The sequence below is a fragment of the Zingiber officinale genome, chromosome 10B, assembly GCF_018446385.1.
Source record: "Zingiber officinale cultivar Zhangliang chromosome 10B, Zo_v1.1, whole genome shotgun sequence".
NCBI classification, from domain to species: domain Eukaryota; kingdom Viridiplantae; phylum Streptophyta; class Magnoliopsida; order Zingiberales; family Zingiberaceae; genus Zingiber; species Zingiber officinale.
In genome coordinates, this window is record NC_056005.1 from 5,893,953 (window position 1) to 5,907,677 (window position 13,725).

At 32.8% G+C, this 13,725-nt stretch overlaps 1 protein-coding gene across 1 annotated transcript; it reads left to right on the forward strand.

Moving 5' to 3' along the window:
* The first annotated feature begins 10,998 nt into the window (after window positions 1-10,998).
* LOC122030413 (cytochrome P450 90B2-like) lies at window positions 10,999-13,450 on the forward strand. The gene is made up of 8 exons (XM_042589618.1): window positions 10,999-11,201; window positions 11,288-11,612; window positions 11,719-11,871; window positions 12,108-12,356; window positions 12,441-12,533; window positions 12,618-12,696; window positions 12,801-12,907; window positions 13,223-13,450. Exons 1-8 carry the CDS (start codon window positions 10,999-11,001, stop codon window positions 13,448-13,450), a joined length of 1,437 nt encoding a protein of 478 aa, XP_042445552.1.
* Window positions 13,451-13,725: the final 275 nt, after the last annotated feature.

The following is a 13,725-nucleotide window of genomic DNA, read 5'->3' on the forward strand; positions in this document are numbered from 1 at the left end:
ATATATGCTTAGAACTTGTAAAGACAGGTCAAACATTAATATGCTTGGTTAATATATCCATCTACAACACTCCCGCTTTTTCCTCTAAATATGATTTTCATTTAGCACAGAACTAATGCCAATTTTTTTATTTTGATGCAGTGTTTAAAGAGCTTGAGTAGAAGTTGGCCCTAAAGAAAACTTATCAGTTACGATATAAACACACTTACGGTATGAATTATATGTATATATAACATTGACATATTATTTAGTACGAGATTTACATGTATGAAAGTTTTCATACAAAATTTCTTGATTGCCTACAACCCCAGGTGTGCTGATGACAAGTTGAAGAAGATGGCTCTAAGAGTGATAGCTGAAAGCCTTTCAGAAGAAGAGATTGCTGGACTTAAAGAAGCAATTCCATGCGATGGACACCAATAACAGCAGTTAGTCAATGATGAGGTTTTGTAAAACTTGTGTGTTTGAAAAATTATTGTCATGAAGTTAAGGATAACTTGTATGATACAAATTTAATTTGTGGATCAATATGTATACATTTTGTTTGTATAATATAAAGTTTTATTTATTTGTTAAATAGTCTTATTATAAAAATGATTGTGGTTGTGGATATTCAATTATATGTAAATTTTGAGTATTTTTATAATTTTGACTATTTAGAAAAACACTATATTTTATAAATTTTAAAAGACAACGTTTTTAAGTAATAAAAGACAACGCTTAAAAAACAATGTCTTTGAGACCAACCACAACGCTTTTAAAGCGTTGTCTTTGATATGTGCATTTTTACAACAGCATCTATAACAACGCTTTTTAAGAACGAAAAGACAACGCTTAAAAAGCGTTGTCTTTGTGACCAACCACAACGCTTTTAAAGCGTTGTCTTTGATATGACTTTCTACAACACCATCTATAACAACGCTTTTTAAGAACGAAAAGACAACGCTTAAAAAGCGTTGTCTTTGTGACCAACCACAACGCTTTTAAAGCGTTGTCTTTGATATGACTTTCTACAACACCATCTACAACATCACTTTTTAAGTACATACGACAACGCCAAAAAAGCGTTGTTGTTTAGCTTTTTTCTTGTAGTGATTCTTTCCAAATTGCACAAAATGATTGGAATATCTCTCTCTAACTTCTCCATGTGTGAACGTCTCAAAACTGTTGAGCAAATATCATGTAGGAAAATACTTAACTCCGTAATCGCTCCCCATACAAATTGTGGTAAGAGTTCCTTAAAAGCAATAGGAATCAGTCTTTGCATTATGATATGACAATCATGACTTTTCATACCGATTAACTTCCATTCTTTCATATCGACACATCTTCCAAGATTAGAGACATACCCATCTGGAAATTTCAAAGATTTCAACCATTCACATAGGACACGTCTTTGATCCTTATTTAATGTATAAATTGCCTTTGGCTTTGGTCCTCTACTATTTTCATCGACATCAAGAGTGGGTCTTTTACATATGAGTCGCATATCTTTTCTTGCATTGAGATTGTCTTTTGTTTTTCCGGTGATATCCATCACAGTATTTATCAGATTATCAAAAACATTCTTCTCAATATGCATTACATCGAGATTATGATGTATCAAATGACTAAACCAATACGGTAAATCCCAAAATATACTTCGTTTAGTCCATTTATGTGTACTCCCGTATTCATATGTTGTACCATATGGTTGTTCAATAACAGAGGGAAAGTGATGCACTCTGTACCAAATATCTTGACCTGCCAATCTCAATGGCGGAAGTGTTCTTTCGATCTTATTTTTAGTGAATTCATCTTTATTCTTTCTGAACTTATGATTTGTGGGTAAGAATTGCCTGTGACAATCAAAATAACTTGGTTTCTTTCCGTGTTTCAATCTGAATGACTTTGATCTCTCCATACATATTGGGCATCCCAAGATCCCAGCAGTACTCCAACCTGATAGCATACCATAAGCTGGAAAGTCATTTATGGTCCAAAGAAAAAGAGCCTTCAGTATAAACATCTGGTTAGAATGAACTTCGTATGTAGGAACACCTTCATCCCATAGTTGTTTAAGTTACGCTATCGGAGGTTGCATATAAATATCTATTAACTTCTTTGAATTTTATGGCTAGACACAACCAATGTTAAAAACATATATGATATTTTCATGTACATCCCAAGTGGAAGATTATACGGAGTTATGATAACTGGCCAACATGAATAATTTCTTCCTGATTTGCCAAATGGAGCAAATCCATCAACACAAAGACATAATCTAATATTTTTAGTCTCCTTTGCAAAATCTGGATATGTTCTATCAAAATTTTTCCATACCTCTGCATCGATGGATGACACATTAACCTCTCTTCTGTTTGATGAGTTGCATGCCAAGTCATGTGTTCCGCAGTTGCCTTTGATGCATACAACCTTTGTAACCTAGGAGTTAAAGGAAAATAAAACATATGACTGTATGGTTTACGTCACTATTTATTCCTTCTGGTGCTCTTATACCTAGCTTAATTACAAAATTTACAAACCTCTACATCTGCATCATCTCCCCAATATAACATACAACCATCTCTGCAAACATCAATTCTTTCAACTGGAAGACCTAAATCTTTCACCAGTTTTTTCATACTGTAAAAATCAAGAGACAAATTGTGATCATGTGGCAATGTATCGTCAAACGCTTGAACAATATCATTAAAACAATCTTGCGACATATTATGATCTGCCTTTATATTTAATAATCTGGATGTGAGAGATAATTTAGTCTGACTGTCACAACCGGAATATAATGGTTCATTTGCAGCACTCAATACTTCTTGAAATTTGTAAAATATTTCATCCAGACCTGGTACATCAGGCTCCTCCAATGGCAATGTATTAGTGGCAAACATTTGTTCACTTGTTGGAGGAAAACTAGAACTTGCACCAAGCGTCTCGGGGATATAATTCTGACAACTTGCATCAATTACCATCCTCTGATATGGATAGAATTGTTCATAATAACTCTGATCCCCACTAGCAGAGGCTTGAAAATTCCGTCCATAATCCTCATCAGATATGAACGGTTCGCCATGACTTGTCCAATTATAATAATTCGGAGTAAAACCAAATCTACAAAGATGTTCTTCAACTTTATCGGTGGGTAAAAATTTTCCATTGTGACATTGTCTACACGCGCACTTTATCTTCTTGCCATCCATATACATAATTTGAGTAGATGCAAAATTTAAAAATTGCCTCAGTCCAGTGATAAACTCAGGAGTTAACCCCTGACGATTAGGCAAATTTTTGTTATACATCCAACTTCGCTCATTCTGCATTTTACCTGAATTCAACTATTCAGTTAAACATTATTAAAAGTTACTATAGATAAATATTATCATTGAAGACAAAACAAAAACAACAGCTAATCAAAAAGAAGGAACGCAATTAATCAACTATAATATAATTAATTATTTAAAGCTAACTTTATATACAAATTAGTAAATGCATAATAATGAACTTAAGAATACTGAAAATAGGTCAACAAATACAGCTGCCTTCAACTACACTGAGATCCCGCCAAAATAAGACCTGCACAAACAACATTATGATCAATTAAGACAGTAAATTTTGAAAATTAACTTAAATTTCAGAAGGTGCGTGAACGGCGGCGGCCATACGTCGTCCAGCCATCGTAAGGCAGCGGGCAGCCACACGCTGGCCAGGCAGCGGCCTGCCGGCAGCCAGACAAGGATTGCCGGCAGCCAGACAAGGATTGCCGGTAGCCAGACGGAGCCAGCCGTAGGCAAGGAAGGGCCTGCCGGAGGCCATGCGACCAAGCGATGGCGCAGTGGGGCTGGCGGCTGATGTTCGCCCTCGGCCTGTGCGTCGTACCGGTCGGGCTTACCAAACGAAAACCTTCCACCGTCGATCGTCGCAGATCACGCCGTCGCCGGTCGGAGATGCGGCCGAAATCCTGGAAATCGCAGCTGGGAAGGGGAACGGGGGAGAGAGGAAAGAAATGAGGGAAGGGAAAAAGAATCGGGTTGAATTTTAGATCTAGGGTTTTTAGGAACAAATATATTTTGTTCCCAATTTCGTCCCTAAATTTGGGACGAATCCATGGATTCGTCCCAAAATCTGGGACGAATTCAGAAATTTGTCCCAGAATTTTTTTTTTTAAATAAAAGAGGAACAAAATCAAAAGGAATAAATACAGACCTAGAGACATCGGAATTTGATGAAACAAGTTTCTATGTGCTCGTATCTTTATCCTGATCGTAAATCTATCAATAAAAATATTTTTTACCAAATATATATATTTTTGGAATTTTTTAATCCCAATTTGACCTAATTTGGTGTTAAAAATTCAAATCACTGAAAATATTAATTAAAAATTATGGATGATGACGTATTTACGATCAGCTCAATGATACGGATGCATAGAAACTTGTTTCATCAAATTCCGATGTCTCTAGGTTCATATTTAGGCCTTAGGTGTTTGATTTTATTTTTTAAAAATATTTTCAGTTTTAAAAATTTATTTATTAAAAAAAAAAAAATTGGACGACTTAAATATGGACCTAGAGACATCGGAATTTGATGAAACAAGTTTCTATGTGCTCGTATCTTTATCTTGATCGTAAATCTATCAATAAAAATATTTTTTACCAAATATATATATTTTTGGAATTTTTTAATCTCAAGTTGACCTAATTTGGTGTTAAAAATTTAAATCACTGAAAATATTAATTAAAAATTATGGATGATGACGTATTTACGATCAGCTCAATGATACGGACGCATAGAAACTTGTTTTATCAAATTCTGATGTCTCTAGGTCCATATTTAGGCCTTAGGTGTTTGATTTTATTTTTTAAAAATATTTTCAGTTTTAAAAATTTATTTATTAAAAAAACAAAATTGGACGACTTAAATATGGACCTAGAGACATCGAAATTTGATGAAACAAGTTTCTATGTACTCGTATCTTTATTCTAATCGTAAATCTATCAATAAAAATATTTTTTACCAAATATATATATTTTTGGAATTTTTAAACCCCAATTTGACCTAATTTGGTGTTAAAAATTCAAATCACTGAAAATATTAATTAAAAATTATGGATGATGACGTATTTACGATCAGCTCAATGATATGGACGCATAGAAACTTGTTTCATCAAATTCTGATGTCTCTATGTCCATATTTAGGCCTTAGGTGTTAGATTTTATTTTTTAAAAATATTTTCAGTTTTAAAAATTTATTTATTAAAAAAAAAAACAAAATTGGACGACTTAAATATGGACCTAGAGACATTGGAATTTGATGAAACAAGTTTCTATGTGCTCGTATCTTTATCCTGATCGTAAATCTATCAATAAAAATATTTTTTACCAAATATATATATTTTTGGAATTTTTAAACCCCAATTTGACCTAATTTGGTGTTAAAAATTCAAATCACTGAAAATATTAATTAAAAATTATGGATGATGACGTATTTACGATCAGCTCAATGATACAGACACATAGAAACTTGTTGCATCAAATTCTGATGTCTCTAGGTCCATATTTAAGCTTTCGGACACTAATTTACAACCGTTCACTACACAACACATTTTTAGTTATTATCAACCTATATATGTTTTAAAAAATATATACCTAGAGACATTGGAATTTGATGAAACAAGTTTCTATACGTTCGTATCGTTGCCTAAATTGTAAATACATAAATAAAAATATTTTTGACCAAATATATTTATTTTTAGAATTTTTTAATCCCAATTTGACCTAATTGGGTGTTAAAAATTCAAATCACTGAAAATATTAATTAAAAATTATGGATGATGACGTATTTAGGATCAGCTCAACGATACGGACGCATAAAAACTTGTTTCATCAAATTCCGATGACTTTAGGTCCATATTTAGGCCTTAGGTGTTTGATTTTATTTTTTAAAAATATTTTCAGTTTTGGGACGAATCTTGGATTCGTCCCAAATATTTATTTATTAAAAAAAAAACAAAATTGGACGCCTTAAATACGGACCTAGAGACATCGGAATTTGATGAAACAAGTTTCTATGTGCTTGTATCTTTATCCTGATCATAAATCTACCAATAAAAATATTTTTTTACCAAATATATATATTTTTGGAATTTTAAACCCCAATTTAACCTAATTTGGTGTTAAAAATTTAAATCACTGAAAATATTAATTAAAAATTATGGATGATGATGTATTTATGATCAGCTCAATGATACGGACGCATTGAAACTTGTTTCATCAAATTCCGATGTCTCTAGGTCCATATTTAAGCTTTCGGACACTAATTTACAACCGTTCACTACACAACACATTTTTAGTTATTATCAACCTATATAAGTTTTAAAAAATATATACCTAGAGACATCAGAATTTGATGAAATAAGTTTCTATACGTTCGTATCGTTGCCTTGATTGTAAATACATAAATAAAAATATTTTTGACCAAATATATTTATTTTTAGACTTTTTTAATCCCAATTTGACCTAATTGGGTGTGAAAAATTCAAATCACTGAAAATATTAGTTAAAAATTATGGATGATGACGTATTTAAGATCAACTCAACGATACGGACGCATAGAAACTTGTTTCATCAAATTCCGATGTCTCTAGGTCCATATTTAGGCCTTAGGTGTTTGATTTTATTTTTTTAAAATATTTTCAGTTTTGGGACGAATCTTAGATTCGTCCCAAATTTTTTGGACGAATCCAGGAATTTGTCCCAAAGTTTGGGACGAATCCAGAGATTCGTCCCAAATATTTATTTATTAAAAAAAACAAACAAAATTGGACGCCTTAAATACGGACCTAGAGACATCGGAATTTGATGAAACAAATTTCTATGTGCTCGTATCTTTATCCAGATCGTAAATCTATCAATAAAAATATTTTTTACCAAATATATATATATATTTGGAATTTTTAAACCCCAATTTGACCTAATTTGGTGTTAAAAATTCAAATCACTGAAAATATTAATTAAAAATTATGGATGAAAACGTATTTACGATCAGCTCAATGATACGGACGCATAGAAACTTGTTTCATCAAATTCCGATGTTTCTAGGTCCATATTTAGGCCTTAGGTGTTTGATTTTATTTTTTAAAAATATTTTCAGTTTTGGGACGAATCCTGGATTCGTCCCAAATTTTGGGACGAATCCAGAGATTCGTCCCAAAAATTTATTTATTAAAAAAAAACAAACAAAATTGGACGCCTTAAATACGGATCTAGGGACATCGGAATTTGATGAAACAAGTTTCTATGTGCTCGTATCTTTATCCTGATCGTAAATCTATTAATAAAAATATTTTTTTACCAAATATATATATTTTTGGAATTTTTCAACCCCAATTTGACCTAATTTGGTGTTAAAAATTCAAATCACTGAAAATATTAATTAAAAATTATGGATGAAAATGTATTTATGATCAGCTCAATGATACGGACACATAGAAACTTGTTTCATCAAATTCCGATGTCTCTAGGTCCATATTTAGGCCTTAGGTGTTTGATTTTATTTTTTAAAAATATTTTCAGTTTTGGGACGAATCTTGGATTCGTCCCAAAGTTTGGGACGAATCCAGAGATTCGTCCCAAAAATTTATTTATTAAAAAAAAAAACAAAATTGGACGTCTTAAATACGGACCTAGAGATATCGGAATTTGATGAAACAAGTTTCTATATGCTCGTATCTTTATCCTAATCGTAAATCTATCAATAAAAATATTTTTTACCAAATATATATATTTTTGGATTTTTTTTAATCCCAATTTGACCTAATTTGGTGTTAAAAATTCAAATCATTGAAAATATTAATTAAAAATTATGGATGATGATGTATTTACGATCAGCTCAATGATACGGACGCATAGAAACTTGTTTCATCAAATTCCAATGTCTCTAGGTCCATATTTAAGCTTTCGGACACTAATTTACAACCGTTCACTACACAACACATTTTTAGTTATTATCAACCTATATATGTTTTAAAAAATATATACCTAGAGACATCGGAATTTGATGAAACAAGTTTCTATACGTTCGTATCATTGTCTTGATTGTTAATACATAAATAAAAATATTTTTGACCAAATATATTTTTTTTAGAATTTTTTAATCCCAATTTGACCTAATTGGGTGTTAAAAATTCAAATCACTGAAAATATTAATTAAAAATTATGGATGATGACGTATTTTCGATCAGATCAACGATACGGACGCATAGAAACTTGTTTCATCAAATTCCGATGTCTCTAGGTCCATATTTAGGCCTTAGGTGTTTGATTTTATTTTTTAAAAATATTTTCAGTTTTGGGACGAATCCTGGATTCGTCACAAATTTTGGGACGAATCCAGAGATTCGTCCCAAAAATTTATTTATTAAAAAAAAAACAAACAAAATTGGACGCCTTAAATACGGACTTAGAGACACCGGAATTTGATGAAACAAGTTTCTATGTGCTCGTATCTTTATCCTGATCGTAAATCTATCAATAAAAATATTTTTTACCAAATATATATATATTTGGAATTTTTAAACCCTAATTTGACCTAATTTGGTGTTAAAAATTCAAATTACTGAAAATATTAATTAAAAATTATGGATGATGACGTATTTACGATCAGCTCAATGATACGGACGCATAGAAACTTGTTTCATCAAATTCCGATGTCTCTAGGTTCATATTTAGGCCTTAGGTGTTTGATTTTATTTTTTAAAAATATTTTCAGTTTTGGGACGAATCCAGGAATTCGTCCCAAAGTTTGGGACGAATCTCTGGATTCGTCCCAAATTTTGGGACGAATCCAGAGATTCGTTCCAAAAATTTATTTATTAAAAAAAAAATAAACAAAATTGGACGCCTTAAATACGGACCTAGAGACATCGAAATTTGATGAAACAAGTTTCTATGTGCTCGTATCTTTATCCTGATCGTAAATCTATCAATAAAAATATTTTTTACCAAATATATATATTTTTGGAATTTTTTAATCCTAATTTGACCTAATTTGGTGTTAAAAATTCAAATCACTGAAAATATTAATAAAAAATTATGGATGATGACGTATTTACGATCAGCTTAACGATATGGACGCATAGAAACTTGTTTCATCAAATTCCGATGTCTCTAGGTCCATATTTAAGCCTTAGGTGTTTGATTTTATTTATTTAAAAATATTTTCAGTTTTGGGACGAAACCTGGATTCGTCCCAGAATTTCGGACAAATCCTGGATTCGTTCCCAAATCTAGGAAGAATTCTCGATTCGTTCCCAAATCTGGGACGAATCCATGATTTGTCCCTAAATTTGCGACAAATTTTTAATTCGTTCCAGATTTGTGGACGAATTTAGCAACGATTTTTTTTTATGTTGCAAACTTGAAACGAAATTTATTTGTTGCAAATTTTGTTGGTTATTTGGGTCGAAATTTATTTTCGACCCTAAATTTGTCCCAATGTTGGGACGAATTATTTTCGTTCCAAACTTTTGTCCCCAAAGTTATGTTGTTTTGTAGTGCGTGTTGCATTAATAAACATTTCTTCCATTCCAAAATAAGAAAAATATAAATACTTTATTTCCTCTTTTTTAGTTCCCTTCCCTTCCTTTTCCTTCTCTTATACCTTCCCTCATGTCATTCACACATAGGCTAAATCAGTCCACTAGTAATGAAAAATTTCGAGTTATGGTCTCCTATTCAAAAATACCCAATCGAAGTCTCCCTCTGTCTATTGTGATATTTATTCTCATATGATTTTAATTAATTAATAGTCTCTCGTATTTTTTGTATTTACATACATGTAATAAAAAAAAAAATCTATCCGTTATAATTATCTGTTCGTTATTAAAATATTAATGTGTCACACTTATAAGTCATTGATTTTTTTAATATTGTTATGGCTTCGTTAGTAAAAATTTTTGCATGAATTTATTTAAATAATATTGTTAACAAAATATTTAGACCAGATTAATTAGCAAACGAATGTTGTTGAAAATTCACGAGAATTATAATTTTTTTTGGAGAAGGGCCATTCAAAGGGAGAAAAAGATTATTTTTTTATAATTCAAGTGTTTGATGGGATCTCTCTGATTCACAGAATATTTTTTTTATTGAAAATCAAACTTTGTGGATAAGATTATTTTTTTACAATTCAAGTGTTTGAAGGGATCTCTCTGATTCACAGAATATTTTTTTTTTTATTGAAAATCAAACTTTGTGGATAAGATTATTTTTTTAATAGCTAGATGATGGGATGATTTGTTAACGGTCGTAAGAGTATACAAATCAACTATTCTAAATTAAAATTTTATTTTAAATATTATATTTTACATATCATATCCATTCTCTAAATATACATTCTATAAATCATAGTTTTCTAAATTTAAAGAAAATATTTATTCCCTAAAATTAAAAATAGTATTTTTTTCTTCTTCCTTTACTAATAAAAAAATTACTCTCCTCCCTATAATAATAAAACATATCAAGAAAACAAAAAAAATAATAAACAAATAAATATATGGGAAAGTCTTAAAAAAATAGATATCTAAATTTAATAAAATAATTCTTTTATGTTAAATTTTAGATTTTGAATGAAAATTATAATGTGGATGTTCTAAATCAGCCAAATAGCAATCCCCTAGCAAAGCGAATTAATAATGGCAGGTTTCTAATTGTTGATTTTGAACTTGTAATATCCTCCTTATCTTATTTTAATTTTTCAATAAGTAAATTACAGGCAGAAAATTTAATACGAATCCTTTCGTTCCAGAAAGTAAATTCTGAACTAATTAATTCCAATAAGGAAATTCCTTCTGTGCGTATCTTCCTTATTTTAAATTAATTCCAGGCCAAGAAGAACAGTTAGTTGAATTTGCTCTATAAAATGGATGTATCCTTGACTCTTATCCCCACGCCAACGATAGCTTCCTCTCAATTTATACGTCAAAGATTCAGGGAGAAACAAGACATGACCGTGCTTAACTTTCCGGTAGAGTTCCTCCTCGTTCTCCTAACTCTAGCTGTGTTTTTGTCTGTCAAAAAATGGAAGAGAAAGCCGTTAAACCTCCCGCCGGGCCGCCAAGGTTGGCCTTTCGTTGGCGAAACCTTCGGATACCTAAAGCCTCATCCCGTCACTTCGGTCGGCCAGTTCATGGAGCAACATATATCGAGGTACTAATTATATATATATACTGATCTTAAGCGATGAATCGGGAAAGCTAGCGAATGATGCATGGATGCACTGCGCTTCCTGCCAGGTACGGGAAGATCTACCGGTCGAATCTCTTCGGCTGGCCGACGATCGTGTCGGCGGACGCAGGGCTGAACAAGTTCGTACTGCAGAACGAAGGGAAGCTATTTGAGTGCAGCTACCCGAACAGCATCGGTGCGATCCTGGGGAAATGGGCGATGCTGGTTCAAGTCGGTGACATGCACCTCAAAATGCGAATGATCGCGTTCAACTTCACGAACAACGCCAGTCTCCGATCCCGCCTCTTGCCGGAGGTCGAACGACACTCCCTTCTCGTGCTTCGTTCCTGGATTCACGGCTCCACTTTCTCGGCACTAGAAGAAGCTAAGAAGGTACGTACTTAAAAAATTAATCTCTCTGTTTTTCTTTTCTTTTCTTTTCTTTTCTTTTAACATGAATGGAGAAGTGTTCGTTAATTTGATTGGGTTTTCTCTTCAGTTTACCTTCAATATGATGGCAAAAAATATCCTCAGCATGGAGCCGTACGAAGCAATGACAGATAAGTTGAGATTGGAGTACATAACCTTCATGAAAGGAGTGATATCTGCACCTCTAAGAATTCCCGGGACTCCATACTGGAAGGCCTTGAAGGTATATGCATATAATCCATTACGATGATTACATTTTTATTAATTTTTAATTTTCCAGACATAATAAAAAATATCACTTGATTTTTATGGATAATTAATAACTGGATAGCTACTCTGACTCACCTTAATTATAATTGGACATGATTGCGAAGATCTAATATCCTTTTTTTAATCATTTTCACTAATTTGCATGCTTTCCTTGATAAAAATATACCACGACCTCTGCTTGATTTGCAGTCGCGATCAAACATTCTCAGTGTGATTGAAGAAAAAATGCAAGAAAGAACGCGACAGATGAGAGAGCAGCGAGACAAGGAGGTGGATGATCTCCTTAGTTGGTGTCTAAAGCACTCTGATCTGTCCAAAGAGCAGACCCTCGACCTTTTGCTCACCCTACTATTTGCAGGCCATGAAACCTCATCTGTGGCCTTGACTTCAGCTATATTCTTCTTGGGGAGTTGCCCCAAAGCTGTTCGACAACTCCAGGTATATAATTAGGAGTACTACTCATCAAACAATATATAATATATATAAATGACTCTGTAATTTTATATGCCTATATATTACTAGGAGGAGCACAGTGAAATAGAACGTAAGAAGCTACAAAGAGCAGAGTCGAATTTAACTTGGGAAGACTACAAAGAGATGGAATTCACTCAATGTGTAAGCGCTTTCATCAGTTAATTACTGGAGTTTATTGTTAATTAATTACTATTCTCTTTAAGTTAATCTACTTAATGAATGAAGGTTATAAACGAGACCCTGCGACTTAGCAACGTCGTAAGGTTCGTGCATAGAAAAGTTCTTCGAGATGTAGAATATAAAGGTAAACGACACAGTATAGATTCTTCTCTCGACGTCAATTTTGCTGATAAGTATATTTACGTACTTCTTGCATGATCAATTGACGAGATTAATGAATATATTAAGGGTACAAGATTCCGCGGGGATGGAAAATTCTGCCTGTTTTTGCTTCAGTTCACTTGGATTCTTCCGTGTATGATGATCCTCATCAGTTCAACCCATGGAGGTGGGAGGTGAGTCCTGATTAATTTTTTAATTAAATTTATGGTACTCACAAAATTTCCGTAATTAATAATGACAGTACATTTGCCACGTAATGATTTAGATATCATTATTATTCAAGAGAAACATACTTATGGATAGATGTGATACATACTGCACACAAGATGGAACACCGATAGCAGAATTAAATTATCCTAAACAACGAAGTGATTCAATCCATGTCGTAGGCGCGCGAGACAACATATAAAAGTTTAATGTTTTTTATGTTTTGTTCTTGTCAATCTAACAAACAAAACAAAACAAAATGACGAACACTTTGCGTGCAGAAAAACAGCGTGACAGCGACGACGACGAACAACTTGATGCCTTTTGGCGGCGGGACGCGTCTGTGTACAGGCTCGGAGCTCGCGAAGCTCGAGCTGGCGGTCTTCCTGCACCACCTCGTGCTGAGATACAGATGGGAGTTGGCGGAGCCGGATCAGCCGCTTGCATTCCCCTTCATTGACTTCCCGAAAGGACTACCCATAAAAGTCTACCCCATTGGATCAAATTAAATATAAATTATTAGACAAAAACCACTTAAAACTTATCTCATTAATCCTAAGTATATTTAATTTTGATGAAGTCTCCCTCCTTATGCATGTAAATCTTGTGCTCATCATTGTTTTGATGAGTTAGTACTCTTGTGGTACTCTGCGACATGAGGATCAACTCGGCTAAACGTAGAATTGTTTCATTGTGTTCATCATTGTTGAGGAATACACCTTCAAATGTTAACGGTCAAAAATTAAAAATGTCTTCTATCGAATATGTATTATCCAAAAAACTA

Bases quoted from the DNA above. Each gene is read 5' to 3' on its own strand.
- LOC122030413 (XM_042589618.1), top strand. From the start codon at position 10,999: ATGACCGTGCTTAACTTTCCGGTAGAGTTCCTCCTCGTTCTCCTAACT. The intron at 12,357-12,440 runs GTATATAATTAG...ATATATTACTAG, and splicing joins AAGCTGTTCGACAACTCCAG to GAGGAGCACAGTGAAATAGA. The intron at 12,697-12,800 runs GTAAACGACACA...GAATATATTAAG, and splicing joins TCGAGATGTAGAATATAAAG to GGTACAAGATTCCGCGGGGA.